General features: G+C 43.3%; 2 protein-coding genes across 3 annotated transcripts in view; both read left to right on the plus strand.

The window, feature by feature from the left end:
* Nucleotides 1-12,198, plus strand: part of LOC125242885 (NACHT, LRR and PYD domains-containing protein 3-like) — a 64,224-nt gene extending 52,026 nt beyond the window's left edge. For both annotated transcript variants that reach the window (XM_048151958.1, XM_048151968.1), the window contains one exon: nt 11,425-12,198. In XM_048151958.1, the coding sequence (XP_048007915.1) occupies nt 11,425-11,966 (542 nt within the window). In that variant the 3' untranslated portion in view covers nt 11,967-12,198. The remainder of the gene's footprint in view (nt 1-11,424) is intronic.
* Nucleotides 1-13,953, plus strand: part of LOC125280859 (gastrula zinc finger protein XlCGF57.1-like) — a 1,316,469-nt gene that overhangs the window by 820,241 nt on the left and 482,275 nt on the right. The gene's annotated exons all lie outside the window — the stretch shown is intronic.

Here is a 13,953-nt window from a genome sequence, read left to right on the forward strand (position 1 = left end):
TCCAGTCAAACGACAGGACGACTGGAAAGGGAAATGGAAAGTTTCATGCTTCAGACTTTAACAGCGGCTATAGAAGAGTGGGAACTTGAAAGGGCTCCTCGTAGTACTGCTCTTGTTATTGACAATGAGCACAACATGGAGGTGGCAGTGAGAGAAGCCACATATTAAGGGTGTGTCTCAATCAGCTCTCCAGTTTAGTAAGTGTTTTGCGAATCTTGCAAGCAGGTTTAAACATTTCTCGCATCAGCCTCTTCCTTGGTCGCGTGAGAAAAGTTGTGGCTTTCTTTAACCGCAGTGCCACAGCAACAGCTGTGCTGTGATCGAAAGATGCTTGTGATGCTTTGCTTCAAGAAGTTCTGCGGGAACATTCACATTTCCCTTTCGAAAGGGAACTTCTACTCTGCGCTGACTGCGCTAGGGGAACGTCCTCCGTGACCCGTGCTCGAAATGCCAAAAATCACCACACTCCAATCCTATTGGCCGGCGACAGCCTATCACGTCAAACGGCGCGAACCGTGACGTATAAAGGGAGCGCCTGCGGAAACAGCCGACATCCTTTTGTCTTTTCGCGACTGCTTTTGCTCGTGCCTTTTTTCACTCTGCCAAAAGAAAATATGTCTGCTAAATCGTTCAGGAAGTGTGCTGATCCTTGTCCCAGGTTTTCTGACACCGGAGGACACACACGACTTGTGCGTTTTCTGTCTGGGCGAGGAGCACGCACGATCAGTACTCGAGGGTGCTGCCTGTGCTAACTGAGAGCGTTTTCCTATGAAAATGCTCCGTTCTCGTTTGGCCCTCTTCTCGAGGGGAGAAGTGCCACCACCGTTGCCTGGTGGTTCCGGCCCCGCTCGTGCTGAGGCTCAGCGGCGATTGAAATCATGGGGCTCGCAGGTGGAACTCGCTGAAGGATTTGAGAGGGGTGTCTGTCTTTCTCAAGCTGAAGCGACTGACGAGGACGCGCTTCTGGCGGATGACGACGATGTTTATCTTTAACATCCTCGGACCCAGGAGCGAGTGCTCTCTTGGTCCAAAGCCCCGGAGAGCAGAAGATGGCCGAGGTGGGGGAAGCGGGCGAGCCCGCGGCTCCCGCTCGGCCTCCCTGCGCGGCGTTTTTCGGAGCTGCTGGAGGTTATGGAACGCGCCTCGAGCAGACTGCAGCTGCCCTGGGAGCGCGTGAGGAGGGAACCCGCTCGCAGCAGGTTAGACGATCGTTTTCTCTCTACCCATGGCCCGGCAACTCCGGTGAGGGCCCTGCCATCCAAAGCATTGAAGGTGACGTCACGTTTGAATGGCAGGGCTTACGCCGCTGCAGGTCAGGCTGGTGCGGTGTTGCACACTATGACGGTGCTTCTGGCGTACCAGCCTGATCTGCTTACGGATCTTGATCAGGGAGGCGAAGACGCGCTAGATCTTGCATCCCGCTCAGATCCAGCTCTGGGCCCAGACAGCCGGGAGATCCCGGGCCGTCTCGAGCCGAGGCTCAGAGGCGGGCTCAGAGGGAAAGTGTCGCCGCTCGTGCGCCTCCTCCTCCTCGGAGTAAGTCGCAGAGACGGCGAGACGCTAGAAGGAAGAAGCAACACCTGAGGGAGGTGATCGAGGAGCGGCGCCAGCAGCGCCGGTAATCGATCCCCTCTCTCGTGAGGGCTTTTTCTCGCCCTCGCTCTTCCTTCGCCTCCCGGTAGCGTTTGTGACATCTATATGCTGCGGGCTTTACAGTCGGGCTGATGTTGCGGGCCTATGATGAATATATTCCTGACGGCCCGCCGTCTGGCTTGATAGTGAAAGTGCTTTTAGGCTTATGGGACTTTGGTTTTTCCCCTCCGTGTGACGAATCGGGGAGGAATCTGCGTTCTACGAGCCGCAGGAGGTAAGCCAGGTCCATTTTTCATTCTCAATATAGACCTTGCTTTTCCTGTATAGCTTCCCGTGCATATAGTTGTCATCTGTTCATGTTTTTAAGGGGTTATTTGGGCAAATAACTGTATGTTAGGCTGACTGTTACAGGCAGGCTCTTTATGGCCGCTTTGTTGTTTAGCGTTGGTATAGCTTCTCGGCTGATACTGTGTATAGCTAGAACTAGCTTTCGCTATCGTCAGTTATGTGTTGGCCGGTTTTTCGGCCACCTAATGCTGTCGCTCGCGCTGCTTTCTCCGTGTGTTTGGGAATTTGTAGCCCGAGTGTAGCTTGGTCTACATACAGTCCTTAGCTAGCGGCTAGGCTAGAACTAGGTTAGGTGTGTGTTTGTTTACATCCCCCTGTTATGACTATCCCCCTGCGGTTGTATAGTTCCTAGTTCTGGCCTCCTTCTGAGGAAGTTGCTGGCCGTTTTTCTGCCCATATTTCCCCTTCATATGTTTATGCAGGCGTGTTATGTGAGCGTGCTTGTGCTGCCACAGGTTACACCTGTTTTTTATGATAGCAGGCTTTATCCGGCCTCTATATATGAATACGGTGTTGTTGTTGTACTCCCCGGTTAGGGTTTGTGTTTCACTGAGTGCATCACCTGTTGGATCGCACACTCAGGATGAGTGTAGGGAATTTTGTTTACCCGACCTCTCCCGGTCGTTTGCACCACAGCATCTGGGGTTCATTGCTGTTTGATTGTTGGCTATTTGTTTTTAGCCTCTCTGTATGCAGCTTGTTTGGATACAGCGCTGTTGGTCTACGATGCTGGTTACGCTCACGCTGTTTAGCATGATTAACATTGCCTGCTGGAATGTGTATGCCTAGGCTCAGGTTGTGTAGCTAGTTCCCTTAAATTTGTCATTTTAGGTTATACTGGCCCTTCCTTGTAGCTAGGGCCCTGTCATGACCACGGGCTAGTGCCACATGGTTCTTTAAATAGCAGGCCTCTCCAGGCCTCTTTTTTAGCTTCCTGTTGGCCCAGCTACGCTGGTCATGTACGGGCATCATTCCATGATGAGTCATACGTCACTCTGTTGTTGCCAGGTGTTTATGGAAGTTGTTGGCCCCCGTTGGGGCCTCCTTTCATGTTTTATCTAGCATGTTGGCACTGCTTGTATGGGTTTCTGTATGTCTCATACCCCTTGGGTGTTGTATTAAAAAGAAAACGCACTAGCTATCGCCGCGCATTTTTAAGGTTACAGGCCGTTTCAGGCCTTCCTTTGCTAGCATGTCGGAGTTTAGCTTGGTACTCCTCTCACTGAGAGTAAAAGATGTTTTACTCTGAGTATTTTGTGCGTTTATTCCCTTTAGCTCTAGTCGAGCTAAAATTAACGGGTTCTATTTTTGCTCCTAGAACTTTAGTGGCTGATGTCGTGTTGGCCGTAAAGGCCTCCTGTGGAGCGTGCTGACCTTCGACAGCAAAAGGGATGGTTTCGCCGGCTGGCCGGGTCTCGGGTTGACTATGACCTTCTGTGTAGTCGGTCTGTTTAGCCTGAACCCTGATAACACTGCCACGAGCTGATGCCACGTGCCTGCTGGGATTATAGGCCCACGGGGCCTTTCCTTAGCGCATGATGGCGTATGTTGTACTCCTCTTGCTTAAGAGTAGAAAGGTACTTCACCGAGTGCACTGCTTGTTGGTTTGTGTTGGACTGGCTGTCTTGTGGGCACTTGCAGCTATGACCTCCTGTGTAGTCGGTCTGTTTAGCCTGAACCCTGATAACACTGCCACGAGCTGATGCCACGTGCCTGCTGGGATTATAGGCCTACGGGGCCTTTCCTTAGCGCATGATGGCGTATGTTGTACTCCTCTTGCTTAAAGAGTAGAAAGGTACTTCACCGAGTGCACTGCTCGTTGGTTTGTGTTGGACGGGCTGTCTCGTGGGCACTTGCAGCTGTTATGTCTTGGTGTTTGCTCCACCTTGTTATGCAATAGGGTGTGGCCCTACAGGCCATCCTGGGCTACCGCCGTCTGCATTCAGTTCTCTGGTGAACTCTGGTTATGTTGCAGGCCCTTTTTCCCGGCCTCCATGACTATGTGCCCGCTTTACGGTCTGTCTGTTAGGTTGAGCTTTGTACTTCCCTTCGGGGTTAACTGCGTAATTGTGCTTAGCTCCCTAAGCTGGTTTGGTTGTAGACTTCTATGAAGTCTCCCGTTAGACCGGCCCCCAGGCTGGTTTGTGCTCCCCTGGGTCAGGGGTCTTTAGCGCACAGCCTCCTCAGCACCTTGTTAATGGCTGAGTAGATCCTTGGATGAGTGGTTGTACTCCCCTCATACGAGGGTCCATAGCGTTTAGCTGAGTTCCGCTCTCCAGGATGCCCGTCTCTGCGTGTGGGTTTGAGTTGCTTACTGCCTTTTGCAGTCGCTCTTTCCTGCTCTCCTCTTTGGAGTTTGCGCTTGGAGATTCTGTAAATCAGACAAGATTGGCTTGGCCAGATTTAGCTTCGCTGGATCTGGCTAGGCCTCCTTGGTGGCAGCGGGATGGATTTTCCCCCCGAGTGACTGGCCGAGGTTCCTTTGGTTCCTTGGCCACATTCCCTTAAAGGGACAACCCCCTCTCGGGGTGTTGGTTCCAGATGCTCGAGCAGCCTTGGTAGGCTTTTTTCGGATGGCCTCTTTTAGGCTCAGCTTGGGCTGTTGGCCGTAGGGAATGCTGTCACTGACAGCCTTGGAGTTCTGCCCCCGGTTTTTCCCTGGAACTGCCGGATGTGTGTCCAGACATTTGGACTGGCATTCTCCTCTAGCATGGCGGCGTGGGTATATCGTTCCCCTAGCGCAGTCAGCGCAGAGTAGAAGTTCCCTTTCGAAAGGGAACGTCTCAGGTTACGTATGTAACCATGGTTCCCTGAGAACAGGGAACGAGACTCTGCGCTTTCATGCCATGCTGCGGGATGCCTGCTACAGTCGCTCAAAGACAAAAAGATGTCGGCTGTTTCCCCAGGCGCTCCCTTTATACGTCACGGTTCGCGCCGTTTGACGTGATAGGCTGTCGCCGGCCAATAGGATTGGAGTGTGGTGATTTTTGGCATTTCGAGCACGGGTCACGGAGGACGTTCCCCTAGCGCAGTCAGCGCAGAGTCTCGTTCCCTGTTCTCAGGGAACCATGGTTACATACGTAACCTGAGACGATTGCGTCTTTTCCGCGTGCAAGTCAGTTATTTCAAATGTAGCCACGTGGCAGGCGAGTTCATAATGGAAGCAACGCAGTCGCGACATGCATGCGGTGCGTTTTCCAGGCACATCTAGATGAAAAATTCTCAACTTTTCAGAATTCCGCAAGCGTGCCAAGGTCATGTGACAAGATCCAACCAATCAACTATGGCCTTGACGTAACAAAACATCAAAATCTCAGTTGAACAGCTGATCAGAGCTGCACAGGGTGATTTTTATATCTTATCTCCATAAATATATCTAGTAGTAAAGCTAATGCAAGGGCTAGAAATCATTTTATCCTCTGCTGAAACTTCCTGATCCTCTTGGAGAGTGCAGTTCATGGATGCATAAAACGACCGACGCCACGAGAGCGCAAATGCTTTGGGAAGAAGGAGAAGTGGTGCGGCCACGCCTTCCACACGTTTTTAAATGTGATATGAGAACGACCCTTAGGATTCTTAATTCTAAGTTCATGTTAATTTTAACATTTTTTTCAGTGACAGACAGACCTATTCAGCTGTTAATTTGAATACAGAAGGTTTTTATCAAACCTTGAAATGTGGTCTTGTATGTACAACAAAGTGATTGATATTTGTAATAGTTTTTTAAATAAATCTGTTATTTGAATTTGTTTCATTTATTCAAAATATTGTGATACGTATCGTATCGTGAACCCAGTATCGAGATACATACCGTATTGTGACCTGAGTGTACTGTTACACCCCTAGTTTAAGCATTTGATATGTAATCTATGTTGTATTCTGAATAAAATATTGAAATTTGAAACTTCCACATAATTGCATTCTGTTTTTATTCACAATTTGTACAGTGTCCCAACTTTTTTGGAATCGGGTTTGTATATATAGTAGGGATTATATAGGGTATAGGGTTTCGGACACAGCTCTAGTTGAAGGAGATGCTGAAGTGCAGATCTCTGAAATACATGATGTTGTGGGGATGGAAGGCCAGAGAAGCAGGGATTGTGTAGTGACAGAATCTGGAAGCACTGAAGATCAGAATAGTGTCAGGAAGGTAAATTCATGTCGGCCTAGAGAAAAACTACTAAAATTAGGTGAGGATGAAATGAATGAGGCTGAGGATGAGGATGGTGTTTATCTGATGTTTCAGATCTGTCAGATATTTGCCAGGTTGTGATCAGGTTTACTCTTTAGATGAGATCAATTATTTTTTGGATGAGACTTTAGGAAAGGTTGCTGATGTGAGGAATTTCTTTCCAGATGTAAAGAGATTTTAATTTTCGGTTCTGCATTGTCAAAGGAGGGTTGGAGAAGATAAATCAAGTATGTGAAGGAGGTTTAGATTAAAAACACACAGTTGTTTGACTATATTACTGAGCTCATCTCATAGACTTTAATTGTTTTTCTATCAGGTTAATAATATATTTTATGCCCCAAACAAACATCACAGAAAAACACTAGATTTACAGAGAAACATGATTTGACCAGTTTATGAGGCATTTTTAACTGGTTATCAGTGTCGGTCTCCACCAGGGGCTCATTTTCTCTCAAAGATGATTTAAGTAGCGTATCACTACATAATGTGAACATAACTGTGCATTCAGCTTTAGAGGAGTCATGTGGAAATATCTTTCTATTAATACATGAGATTTATATTTATTTAATTATTGTTTTGGACTCAGACATCATGCAGTGATGGTAATGACATGTCTTGACACGTGACTATTAATTCAGATACAATAAAAACGCCACACTCTCATCCACACTAGAGTTTACAAGTGTTTTCCAAAAGCTTTTCATTCACACTGAAACATCAGAAATGTTAAATTCACTTTACTGCACATGTGTGAAACAATAAAGCTCACTGAGATAATACAGATGATCAGACATAGTAAAGTTTTCACACTATTCTTCTGGCAGGATCATTTTATTTATCAGAATATCTCAGCATTCACTGATGCGTCCTGGCCGCTCTCGCTCAACATTATATGTTTGGCCTTAAACTCAACTGCGCTCAGGTTTCGCTGCAGGACAGCAATTGTGAGTGAATTTTCTGTCATGTTTGCAGGACTGTGAAATGAAGAGTGAACAAAGTAACGTATCTTTAGCAACAGTGTGAAGGTGAACAGCTCATAACAGGCACAATACCGGTGTAAACACAGATATCTATCGGTAAGGTACACGTCACATGACTAAACATGTGTCAGTGTCTTCAAATACCTCAGTTTTCACAGTCACACTACAGCACGAAAACAGCTTTATCAAAATTTTCCACTCATGAGAGCATCTTCAAAAAGCTCAGTTTTCACAGGAGAAAAAGATCAGTTTCAAACAAAAACATATTAGTGTGGACAAGACCTATGGCTTCAAATCAAAGATATCTGTCCAGAGCAGAGACATGACAAGAAGAATGTAGATTATTTTGTAATGTTTTAAATTCCTATCTTATTTAGTCAATGAATTAATTAAAAATCAACATTAGTCCATGTTTTTCATTAGAAATGCCCCATGATGAAATGTAATGTTAGTTCAGTACACATCAAAAATCAAACGTTCTTATACATGTTTCAGTGGCAGCTGGTCAATAGAGTCAATATACTAAATACAGACTAACTTCATTGTGAAGAAAAATAACAAATGAAAAATATATAATCATAATTCATGACAAAATACTATAATAAACTAGTTTAGTGGATAATTCAGCAGCAACAGTTCCTCTAGAATAATCATGATAGCCCTGTCACAGACACCAGCTGGAGTGCCTTTGATCGCCACCAGAGGGCTCCAGACTCCAGACTACTGTCAGACTCCATTCCCCATAAACCTTTGCCCGGATCATCAGCCATGATTACATACAGCTGTTGCTCATTAGCCTCATTAGCTCTGCCTATAAAAGCCTGGTTCTCATTATCATTCTCTGAGAGGTTTTGTGAGTGTCGACTGTATTTCTCAGTGTTCCTGTGTTCATCTGATTGTTGGTTCTGACCCTGTTTCCTGTGTTCTGGATCTGTCCCTGTCTCCCACGTTCTGGACCTGTCTCTGTTTCCCGCGTTCTGGATCTGTCTCTGTTTCCCGCTTTCTGGATCTGTGTCTGTTTCCCGCGTTCTGGATCTGTCCCTGTTTCCCGTGTTTAAACTGAGAAAATGTATAATTTTAAGGGAAAAATAAGGTGATTTTAAATTTCATGGCATCAACACATCTCAAAAAAGTTGGGACAAGACCATGTTTATCACTGTGTGGCATCCCCTCTTCTTCTTATAACAGTCTGCAAACGTCTGGGGACTGAGGAGACAAGTTGCTCAAGTTTAGGAATAGGAATGTTGTCCCATTCTTGTCTAATACAGGCTTCTAGTTGCTCAACTGTCTTAGGTCTTCTTTGTCGCATCTTCCTCTTTATGATGCGCCAAATGTTTTCTATGGGTGAAAGATCTGGAATGCAGACTGGCCATTTTAGTACCCGGATCCTTCTTCTACGCAGCCATGATGTTGTAATTGATGCAATATGTGGTCTGGCATTTTCATGTTGGAAAATGCAAGGTCTTCCCTGAAAGAGACGACATCTGGATGGGAGCATATGTAGAGCATGTTCTAGAACTTTTACCTTTCAGCATTGATGGTGCCTTTCCAGATGTGTAAGCTGCCCATGCCACACGCACTCATGCAACCCCATACCATCAGAGATGCAGGCTTCTGAACTGAGCACTGATAACAACTTGGGTTGTCCTTGTCCTCTTTAGTCCGGATGACATGGCGTCCCAGTTTTCCAAAAAGAACTTCAAATTTTGATTTGTCTGACCACAGAACAGTTTTCCACTTTGCCACAGTCCATTTTAAATGAGCCTTGGCCCAGAGAAAACGCCTGCGCTTCTGGATCATGTTTAGATATGGCTTCTTTTTTGACCTATAGAGTTTTAGCCGGCAACGGCGAATGGCACGGTGGATTATGTTCACCGACAGTGTTTTCTGGAAGTATTCCTGAGCCCATGTTGTGATTTCCATTACAGTAGCCTTCCTGTATGTGATGCAGTGCCGTCTAAGGGCCCGAAGATCACGGGCATCCAGTATGGTTTTCCGGCCTTGATCCTTACGCACAGAGATTGTTCCAGATTCTCTGAATCTTTGGATGATATTATGCACTGTAGATAATGATAACTTCAAACTCTTTGCAATTTTTCTCTGAGAAACTCCTTTCTGATATTGCTCCACTATTTTTCGCCGCAGCATTGGGGGAATTGGTGATTCTCTGCCCAACTTGACTTCTGAGAAACACTGGCACTATGAGAGACTCTTTTTTTTTTTATACCCAATCATGTTGCCAATTGACCTAATATGTTCAAAATTGGTCCTCCAGCTGTTCCTTATATGTACATTTAACTTTTCCGGCCTCTTATAGAGTACCTCAGGGATGACTCGTTTTTGTAGGCAAAACCCGGAAGCAAGTTAGCATTTTAGGGCTTCTGGTTCCAACGCCATAAAGTCTATGGGTTTTTTGAATGGGTTTTTGCTAAATCGCCTGAAATAAGGTCTGTGGTTAACAAAGCCTCTAAATGCTTTCACGTTTTAATCTATGACATAAAACACACCAGTTATAACCCTCTTGTGATTTTTTTAAAAACTTTTACTGTGTCTTAAAATTGGCGGTTGCTAACAAATTGCTAAAAGGGACTACTTCCTTTGGCGGGGACTTTAGACGTACGCGTCATCATGACAAACGGGACATTTGGACATCATTTCTCATGAAAAAGTGGATAAGTATTCATACACAGCGCAGATCATAATCGGCGAGCATGTTTTAAATAAAGTTGTTTTCTAAATAAAGTTTGAGAAAGCTTGGTGGTGGTGACTTTGATCCACGACATGGTGTGCTGTAGTCCGTTTATAGCCTACTGTTAGCCTTTTATATCTGATGACTTTATTTAGGCTTCAAAATCTATAAATGTCTATAAATTATCTTGATAGACAACACGTGTAAGTGTCATAACCCTTTGTTAAACACAGAGCTTATTTTTTGCGATTTTCCAAAAGTCTATGGGAAAAATGCATAGGCCTTCAATCGAGGGAACCTGTGCGCCACTAACTTCCGTGTTGGCCTACAAAAACACGTCATCCCTGAGGTACTCTATTGCTAGCTGTCCCAACTTTTTTGGAATGTGTAGCTCTCATGAAATCAAAAATGAGCCAATATTTGGCATGTAATTTCAAAATGTCTCACTTTCAACATTTGATATGTTATCTATATTCTATTGTGAATAAAATATAAGTTTATGAGATTTGTAAATTATTGCATTCCTTTTTTATTCACAAATTGTACAGTGTCCCAACTTTTTTGGAATCAGGTTTGTAATTGTAATTTTATTTTAATAGCTTTTTAAATGTAATTATTTGAAAATGAAAGCATTAAATAAGTGAAGTTTTTATTATTGCTGTTAATAATTATTATGTTAATGCATTAAAACATTAGCATGTAGCCTTCACATATTGTTCAGTAAAGTGAACATTGATCAAGATCAAATGAAAAGTTAGTAATGAAATGAAAAAGAAAGAAACAGAACAAGTGTCAGGCCTGTTTTAAACTTGAAGTCTTAATGCACAGATCTGTTCATATCAGATTGTTTTTGTCCGTCTGTTGCTCTGCTTATTATCACAATGTCAATCATCACAGTTTCAGATTCAGTTCAATACGGCTGTAACTCCTGAAACTGTGTGAACTTAGCAGCATGAACAATAAAACTGTCACTCAAATTCTGAATGTGTTTCTTTATAATCAATGAATGTGATTTGACTTCAATTCAGCCGCAGCACAAACTGACTGAGTGAAAACTGCTGTTACGATCATCAAATCTGTCTCTATCTCTTATTGACATCATGTTCACACTGTTGGTTATAGAGAAACCATTGGAGAGTGAACAAACTCTGGAGGATTGAGCTGATTCTGACTAAATGCATCTGATTGGCCGTTGTGTTCACATGATCAATAAACGTGTCTGTGATTGGCTACAATGATCAACACTGCAGAAACACACAGTAAATAGAATCCGTTGAGGCTCTTCACACACACACACAAACACACACAGGAATGAGCCGAGCTGCTACTGCAGAAAGCCTGCTATCATTGCGCCTTCACATTTAAGTGTCGCTTTGGTACTTTTGACAACACTAGTCTGCTCTGTTTCAGGCCTGACAGCTTTTTCACACAGTTTTGTTTAGGGCTCCAGAAGTCTAGGACCGGCACTGCTAGTGAGGTCTGAATCTCTAGTCTCTGTTCAACAGCTTTCACTGGATTAGTGAGGACATTTGAGAATCTGGAGGACATTTTGTCAAAGCTGTAAACACACACACACATCTTCACTGTTTTTGTTCTTGATGTTTCTCTCTTCTTGTGTTCAGATGCCTGTGATCTCACACTGGATCCAAACACAGCAGACACTCGACTCGTTCTGTCCGATGGGAACAGGAAGGTGACGCGCTTGTCAGAGCGTCAGCCATATCCTGATCATCCAGAGAGATTTGATGAGTATCCTCATGTTCTGTGTAGAGAGAGACTGACTGGACGCTGTTACTGGGAGGCTGAATGGAGTGGAGATACTGATATATCAGTGACATATGAAGGAATCAGCAGGGAAGGACAGAGTTATGACTTCATGTTTGGAAGGAATGTCAAATCCTGGTGTCTGCACTGCTCTGATAGAGGATTCTCTGTCCGTCACAATAATAACAAAACTGTTACACCTGCTGTCCCTTCATCCTCTAAGAGAGCAGGAGTGTATGTGGACGTGTCGGCCGGCACTCTGTCCTTCTACAGCGTCTCTGACACACACACACTCACACGCTTACACACATTCAACACCACATTCACTGAACCCCTCTATGCTGGATTTGGTGTTTATTATTATTCCTTCTCAGTGTCTCTGTGTGATATTAAAGGATAGAGACACTCTGTAAATCCTTTTTCTGATCTTCACACACACTCATCAAATCTCACTTCATCACATTTGTATTAATTCATTTTTAATTCATGTTTTTCATTGTCATCTAGAAGTTACACATCTAGATCAGACACACACACTATTCTGAATCTGTAATAAACAGAGTAATAAAGTTGCTTTAATATTCATATTGTAAATTGTTCATCAGATTGAATAAAAGTACATTTGAGACTGATTTAATCCTGAACTGGTTTGTGAATGACTGATGTGAATGTGATTCAGATCAGCAGAATGAAGAAATCCCATCGTCTCCTGATAGTGTGCTTTATTTCTATGTCTTCACTACAAATACCCACAGTATCGCTGCTGAACACCATTGGTAATTCAGTCTTTCTGGAGCTTCAGAGCTTCAATCTGCTGCCCTGATCACTAGAAAATCTCCATCAGCATCTCTTCTTCTGAAATGAAGCTCTTTTATGCTTTATTTATTTATGCATTTTCAAAATAAATGCCCCAAAACAATTAATAATAAAAACAAATAATATATATATATATATATATAAAAAAATAAATAAAAATGATTTATAATCTGGTGTAACAACATATCCCTGCTACATCTGATATTTAATAAAATAAATATGACTATTTTTCACTACAGCATGAGTTTATATTGATGATCAACAGTCTAAAAGTTGTGCATCACACCTACATGAACATATATTGAACATAGTTTCAGATATATATATCTGAAACTATCAAATCAGATCTCATGTGAGGCTGTTTCTCTAAACGCTTTCAGTTACAAGAGAATCAAGTTCTGTAAATCTGTAAAAAAGGGAAAAGCAGCTCAATATTTCAGAGGGAAAATAAAATAAACTGTCAAGTCATGTAAATATCATTATATATTTCACTTACCCTACTGTATGCTCATAAACAATATATGTTCATGTAGGTGTGATGCACAACTTTTAGACTGTTGATCATCAATATAAACTCATGCTGTAGTGAAAAATAGTCATATTTATTTTATTAAATATCAGATGTAGCAGGGATATGTTGTTACACCAGATTATAAATCATTTTTATTTTTTTTTATATATATATATATATATATATTATTTGTTTTTATTATTAATTGTTTTGGGGCATTTATTTTGAAAATGTTGCGTGCTTTTATTAAATATAGTATGTACGTCGGCTGACGTAATACTTGAGTAAGGCGTTCAAATCACAGCGCAATCGGAAGTTCGTCTTCTTTCCTGCAATGCCACTAGAGAGCAGAGGCAAAAATTAAGAGCAGTTTGCAGATAACAGTGCCTGCCTGTTTGTGTGTTTCACCACACAGGCACTGCAATTAAATCACCTTGGTCAAAAACCAGCTTTGTGTGGATGATTCTTTATTTACCATCAAAAATTCAACACAACGCAGAGGAACAACCGCTACAAAACTGGTGCCATGACCCGTCGACTGGTTGATCGTTGTCGACCGCCGGGATTGCTGACGTGGAGTGCGGCTATCGATGAGGGGAGCTGGAGGAGAGACAGGGCTTCTGTCATCTGTTGCTGTTTCTTCGGCGGCGTTCGGACGTCTGACGGATTGAGCTGTCGCGAGGAGGAGATTGCTGATAAACTGAGTTGCAGAAATTCAATGCTGAAAACGCAGGTGGGCGAAGCACAGACTGTTGAACTGGTGATTTGTGTCTGAGGTGGATCGAGTGAGCAGCGTGCTGGATCATCGAGGAGTGTTGCCGCCTAACTTGTTTTGACTGAACTGTAGATGAAGGTACTTCACGTCATCAACTGACTTTTTTTTTGACAGGAGGACTTTGAAAAAGAAGTGGACTGCGCTTTATATGAGGTTTAAGGTCAATTTTTTTTTTTTTTTTCCTTCACTTTTCTGAATTTAAACAGTTTCTTTTACATTGATTTATTTTGTTTTATTAATATTTTTGTGTTTTGAGAGTATATTCTGATGCCTGAGCGAAATGGC

This window comes from Megalobrama amblycephala, linkage group LG1 (assembly GCF_018812025.1).
Source record: "Megalobrama amblycephala isolate DHTTF-2021 linkage group LG1, ASM1881202v1, whole genome shotgun sequence".
NCBI classification, from domain to species: Eukaryota; Metazoa; Chordata; class Actinopteri; order Cypriniformes; family Xenocyprididae; genus Megalobrama; species Megalobrama amblycephala.